Source organism: Callorhinchus milii, unplaced genomic scaffold (assembly GCF_018977255.1).
Source record: "Callorhinchus milii isolate IMCB2004 unplaced genomic scaffold, IMCB_Cmil_1.0 Scaffold23, whole genome shotgun sequence".
Lineage (NCBI taxonomy): Eukaryota > Metazoa > Chordata > Chondrichthyes > Chimaeriformes > Callorhinchidae > Callorhinchus > Callorhinchus milii.
Genome location: NW_024704764.1, coordinates 8503866 through 8510441, shown reverse-complemented (window position 1 = coordinate 8510441; position 6576 = coordinate 8503866). Strand labels below are relative to the sequence as shown.

The 6576-nt window shown below is 49.6% G+C and overlaps 1 protein-coding gene across 1 annotated transcript; it reads left to right on the top strand.

Annotated features, from left to right (window-relative positions):
* Nucleotides 1-2494: 2494 nt before the first annotated feature.
* Nucleotides 2495-6576, top strand: LOC103171587 (translational activator of cytochrome c oxidase 1). Its single transcript, XM_042343235.1, has 6 exons — nt 2495-2514; nt 3386-3706; nt 4093-4199; nt 4544-4677; nt 5306-5483; nt 5897-6576. Exons 2-6 carry the CDS (start codon nt 3394-3396, stop codon nt 6104-6106), a joined length of 942 nt encoding a protein of 313 aa, XP_042199169.1. The 5' UTR covers nt 2495-2514; nt 3386-3393; the 3' UTR covers nt 6107-6576.

The following is a 6576-nucleotide window of genomic DNA, read 5'->3' as shown; positions in this document are numbered from 1 at the left end:
TTATGCCTAAGAATTAATGCTTTTAAAAGCTCGGCAGATCGACTTGACCCGAATAAGGTTTAGTATTCTGTCCACGAGTGTTCAATTTTGTCCCTCTCCCCTGTGTGTGTGTGTGTGTGTGTGAAATAAAAAAAACGACCACGACTTCTGAGAAAATATTAAGGAGTAATTCCATTTTTCCCATCACTTGCGAAAGGAAGAAGGAAAAAAAAGACAATTCGCTTAAATCTCAAAGCAAGTCGAACCTTTTTGATTAACACGCAGTTTGAATGCGAGGGCTGTGCGTTGCGGTTGGACCCAATTCTGTGTGGTTTGATGTCTACACGTGCGCTTCCAGTAGGGAGTACTGCATAGAGATTTAAACGCTGCATTTATTTGCTGTCCCTATTGAAATCCAACACAAATTGGGAATTAAACCTGGGACCCTTGTGATTTTATTGCCTGTTCCCCCACCATGCAGTTACCCATTGAGCAATTGGGATCAGAATAATTACTACTGGGTGGGGGGGAACACGGGGGAGAGAGAGAGAAAACTTAATTTCTGCTGCTCTGGTGATAAACCAATCTTTTATTTTGCGATTGCGGAGGGCGTGGGGGGGATTACCAAAAGAGAAAAAGTAAACACTTTTGAGTTACGTCAATAATGAATGCAAAGCTTTTGGAAAAAAAAAGGTCGGGTGAAATGCGTAGACGGGGATTATCTTTTGCAACTGAAATGCCAAGTTTCACAAAAAAGTATTGGCTTCCGTTCAGCTAATAATAATGATAATAATAATCCTCGCATTTGATATAGCGCTTTTCACGTCGGGAGGACGTCCCGAAGCCCTTCACAGAACACACTGTAAAGTGAATTGACTATATATTTGTGGAAAAGAAGAGGATTAAAGTATGTCCATATCTAATGTAATGAGTAGTGCGCGATAGTTTCACTGATGCAGGCAAGTCTGTCTGGCTGCCTGCCTTTGCGGTGGATCATCAGAATTATTTGCTGCAGGACCAACAATAATTATGGTGGTGGTAGGGGGGGGGAAGGAGATAGAATGGCTCTGCATATAGCTTTACGCAGAACCTGCTTTGCGAAATACATTCTTAAATTGCTAATGCGTAGGATTGCCTGTTTTTAATTCTCCGTTGCTTCTCTTTATTGCTTAAAAAATCGGCATAATAAAAAAAAACGGTACCCTTGAAACGAAGTGTATTTTTCCCGTGGCAATGGTTTACTTTCACAACGTTTTTGCTTAAATAGGAGGAATTACTGAAGCTATAAGGTAAAGTGGGAGCGATTTGAACTAATCTCATTCGGAGGAGCTGAGATCAAGCCAGCATCTGACGCGAATTAAACTTCTCTCGCTCATCACACACCTAATAATAATAATAATCCTCGCATTTGATATAGCGCTTTTCACGTCGGGAGGACGTCCCAACGCGCTTCACAGAACACACTGTAAAGTGAATTGACTGTATATATTTGTGGGCGAACGCGGCAGCCAATTGCGCACAGCAATGTCCCACAAACAGTCATAGATTGAAAATGACCAATTTATTATTATTTTTGGTTTTGGAGGGATTATTATTAGGCTCTGTGTGGAGTAAGGAAACTTGCCCGAGGTTTCGCCCTCTGCCTGGAATTGAACTCAGGTCTCACTCGCAAAGCGAATGCTCTAACCACTGAGCTACAGGACTCCACAATGGTTTGGTTCAGTAACTCCCACTGATCATCCCCCCCTTTCTTCCCCGCTGAGCTTTATCCCACACTTAGTATTGAAACAAAAGCCTGAGCAGAAATATTGCAAGCGTCAAACAAAACGATAGCTCTGTAGCTGTCCCGAGAGCAAGAATACATTATTGATACATTATTGTATCAAATGCAAGGATTATTATTATTATTATTATTATTCTCCCTTTAACTCTCTTTTTCTTCATTCTCCCTTTAACTTTCCTTTAACACTCTCTCTCTATATCTATCTATCTCTCTCTCTCTCTCCCTCCCTCCATCCATCCCTCTCGGTATCTCTCCCTCTCTCTGTCTATCTCTTTGGAGTCCTGTAGCTCAGTGGTTAGAGCACTCGCTTTGCAAGTGAGAGACCTGAGTTCAATTCCAGGCAGAGGGCGAAACCTCGGGCAAGTTTCCTTACTCCACACAGAGCCTAATAATGATCCCTCCAAAAAAAACAAAAATAAATTGGTCATTTTCAATCTACGACTGTTTGTGGGACATTGCTGTGCGCAATTGGCTGCCGCGTCCGCCCACAAATATACAGTCAATTCACTCTACAGTGTGTTCTGTGAAGCGCTTTGGGACGTCCTCCCGACGTGAAAAGCGCTATATCAAATGCAAAGATTATTATTATTATTATTATTATTATTATCATCTCTCTGTGGTGTGGTCCAGGCTGATGCCCTGTGCGCACGCGCAGGGAGGGAGCCCCGGGGGGGGCGGGTCTACGGCGGGACCGGAAGGCGGTCACGGCTCAACCGGAAACGGTGTGGGTGGGCGGGCGGACGGAGCTGCAGGTGAGTGGGGGGTAAAGGAGTGGGGGGGGGGGGAGGGGGAGAGCAACCAGGGAGAGGGGGGAGGGAGGAGAGAGGGGGGGAGAGAGGGGGAGAGGGGGGAGAGAGAAGGGGGAGGGGGGGAGAGAAGGGGGGGAGGGAGGAGAGAGGGGAGAGAAGGGGGAGAGAGAAGGGGGAGGGGGGAGAAGGGAGAGGGGGGGAGGGAGGAGAGAGGGGGGAGAGAGGGAGAGAGAGGGGGAGAGAGGGAGAGAGAAGGGGGGAGGGGGGGGAGGGAGGAGAGAGGGGAGAGAAGGGGGAGGGGGGAGAGGGGGGAGGAGAGAGGGGGGAGAGAGGGGAGAGAAGGGGGGAGGGGGGGAGAGAGGGAGGGGGGGAGGGGGGGAGAGAGGGAGAGGGGGGGAGAAGGGGGAGAGAGGGAGTTGAGGGGGAGAAAGGAGAGAGGGGAGGGAGGGGGAAGGGGGGAGAAGGGAGAGGAGGGAGGGAGGCGGTGGGGAGAAGTAGTGGGAGGGGAGAGGGTCTTTCCTCCCTCTCTCCCTCCCTATCTTCAGGTCGCGCCTGAAGACCATCCTGTTCGACCCCGTGCCTATGGTCACACCCCCCCCCCTCCCCCCCATTCCCCCCCCCCCCCCGCGCTGGGTGTCGTGCTCCGCCGCGGTCCTGGGACCCCCCCACCGCGGGAGGAGGGGGCGCCGTGTGGACGCAAGTTGTCGGTTGGTCTAAGCGTCGAGAGTTTCCTCCTCGTTCTGTTGCTCTACAGACGCTCACTGTACCTACTTTACGGGTTATTCCCCCTTCCTCCCCTGCCCTCTCCCCCCCCCCCCCACCGCCCCCCCCCTCACTCCCCTCCACCCTGGGCCCTCCTTCCTTCTCTCTCCAGGTTGCGGGATGGCTGTCGCCGGGGCAGTCCGAAGCGCTGGCTCGTGGAACAGGAGCCGCCTCCTGCCCTGGTTGCGGAGTCGCGCGGAGCTGACGGGCTGGCCCGGAGCCGCGGTGCCAGCGTCGGCGAACGGCCCGGCTCTCCCGGCCGGGGCCCGGCTCCCCCCTCGCTGCCCGCAGGGCGCCGGCGTCCACACGTCCGCGGCTCGCTGGGCAGGTCACAACAAGTGGTCGAAAGTCAAGCACATTAAAGGACCAAAAGATGCGGAAAAGAGTACAATGTTTGCCAAGTTTGCAGCTATGATCAGATACGCCGTGAAAGGTACCGCAGGGAGATGGGGGGAGTTTGTGTGGTGGGGTGGGGTGGGGGGGGGGGGGGGCTCCATTTCAGTCTTTGCCTGTAAAAATACGCTGTGTTTGACAGTTACTGTAATAATAATAATCCTTGCGTTTGATACGGCGCCTCATCACGTCTTCGAGACGTCTCAAAGCGCTTCACAGAATAGACTGTAAAGTGAATTGACTGTATGTTTTGCCGGGAGGGGTGGGTGGGGGGGGGGGGGGAAACGTATATTTTGTGTACTGCAAAAGCACTTGAAGATGTTTTAATATCCCAGGTAAAAATTAGTCATGGTTCATGCTGCTGATCGGTACCTAGCGAGCAGTCTTATCAGCTGATTGTTCTCGCTCCTACTTTTCTTTCTGCAGAGGGAGGCTCCAACCCCGAAGGTAACACTCAGCTGGCAAACCTCATAGAGCAGTGCCGAGCTAAGAACATGCCCAAAATGTCCATCGAAGCTGCCATCAAAGGCGCAGTAAGTGTGGGAACTTCCTTGATCTCTGCAAAGTGTGTGGAATTGTTGGTGGGGCGTGGGTGATGGTTTGGCAGATTTGCACATGACGGTGGATTAAAGTGCAGCGCACCGCTTGATGCATTTTTGCCATACGACTACATGTTTTGTATCCTTTCCCCTCGGAGGTCTGCCTGAGTCACGTACCTCCTGGAGCGGAGAGAGTTTGTGGTAATCCTGCTCTCAGGCTTGTAGACCTTCCCCAGTCCCTGGGCGCTTTGTGATTCTGGGTCAGATGTCTCCACTGTCGTGCATTTAATTGGAAATGCTGCCCCTACGTTGACCCTATGCCGTATCTGCTTTTACAGGAGAAAGGAAAAGCCACATCTTATTGCCTGTATGAAGCCAGAGGCCCCGGAGGATCATTTTTACTCATTGAACTTCTCACAGACAACAACACCCGGTCCCATCAGGAACTAAAGAGCATCATGAATAAAAATGGGTACGCATCAGTGGGGGCACAAAATGAATGATACAACAATAACTTGCGGGATAGTGGAGCAGTGAGCGCTGAGGAACTTTGCTTCTGATTATAAAGTCCAAATGTCACAAAAGTCCTTCACAGGTAATAGCTATCATGTGCTGTGACTATTTGTTGCCAAACCTGGCAGCCAGTTTGCACACAGCAGGATCCTGCGTACAGCCGTTAAGAGACTGACCAATTTACCTGGGGGACTTTTTGGCCAGGATATTGGAAGAAACTCCTTTTTTCTCTTTTCGAGTGGGGTCTTGGGCATTTTTAACGTTCACAGAAACCGGCAGGCAGGTCCTCGTAGCATCTCATCCAAAGGATGGCACCTCTGACAATGCAGGGCTTCTCCCCTCTCCCCCCCCACCCCACATTACTCTGAAATGTCATCCTAGATTCTGATGTGAAGTCTGGATGTGTTACTGAACTCACAAGCTTCTGATCCTGAGGCGAGAGTGTTACCAGCTGAGACAAGCTGGTGCCCTAATCCCTCCCTCTCTATACCTAGTGAACAACAAATGTGAACGTCATGACAAGCTCTACAAGCCTGAAATCTGCCTGTTTTCTGGTGGGTTTTACTTGTTGGTTATTTTGTTGTCAGGGGGTTGCTGAGTGACGGAGCACGGCATTGCTTCGAGAGGAAAGGAGTGGTGACTGTCAACGGTCTGGATAAGGACAACTGTGAGATTGAGCTGGAGCAGGCTCTCGAGTTGGCAATCGAAGCTGGGGCAGAAGACATTCAGCATTCTGTGGATGAAGAGGACAAGGTGATCCTTAAGGTGAGTAGCCATCCTCAGCTCTGTATAGTTCCCAAGGTGGGCGATGGGATAATCCTGGTTTCAAGCCCATCCATCAGCAATATTGCGGATAGAGAGGATATGTCGGGGGTGACATCAGGAATGCGCTCACTCACTCCCTTGTTCTCAAAACGCTTCACAGAGCGACATAGGGTATCAATGATATGGGGCAAAGGCGGTTGATTAGATCAGCCGTATAATATATATATATGCAAGTTAAGTTGTTTGTTTGTTTGAAGAATAGTGACTTGTTATGCAGGCAAACATGGCAGCTCATCTGCACCATAAAACATCCCACAATCGGGGCACATGCATGTTTGCAATCGCTTGAAATAAACCCCTCGATTTAAGTGCAACATATACTGTCTAAAGTTCTTTGTCAAATTCTTTCCCAGTTCATCTCTGATCTAGCCTCTCTGCGGGAGGTGCGGGAGAGGTTGAGTGCGATGGGACTGCTGACGCTCTCTGCCGGTCCCGAATTCATCGCTACTAGGATTGTCCAGCTGGCTGACGCTGATCTGGAAACAGCGTTTAAGTTAATTCAAGTGCTGAACAGCAATAACTCTGTGGTTAGAGTGTACGACAACATTGAGTCACAGAGCTGACATCGCTGTGGGACAGAGACACAGAGAGAGAGAGAGAGAGAGCCTGGCGGGCTAGCTGGACTTTGTGGAGAATTATCTGCTATCGGAGAGGATGTATACCATGCAAGTAAGTCTGCCGAACTCGGATGAAACTGGCAGAAGTCATTCACCAACCAAAAGGTCTGGTTGGGATTAAGTGAGCTGTGTCAATACATTTTATTGCTGCCCCCCATCTCAGCCAAATCATAAAATCATGAACTGTGATCATTTGAGCGATTCCTGGATCTTCAGAAATGCACTGCTCGAAACCAACTGTAAAATATAACCTGAACACCTCCACCCTCCCTGTGTGTGATCATTGTGGTTGGTAGATAAAGTTATAATATTTCACGTACATGGTTGACATCTCAAATTATGTAAGAACATCAGATGAAAGCTGACTTGGGGAATAGTACATATTATAGTACAAATAAAACAATTTTTCCCTTAAA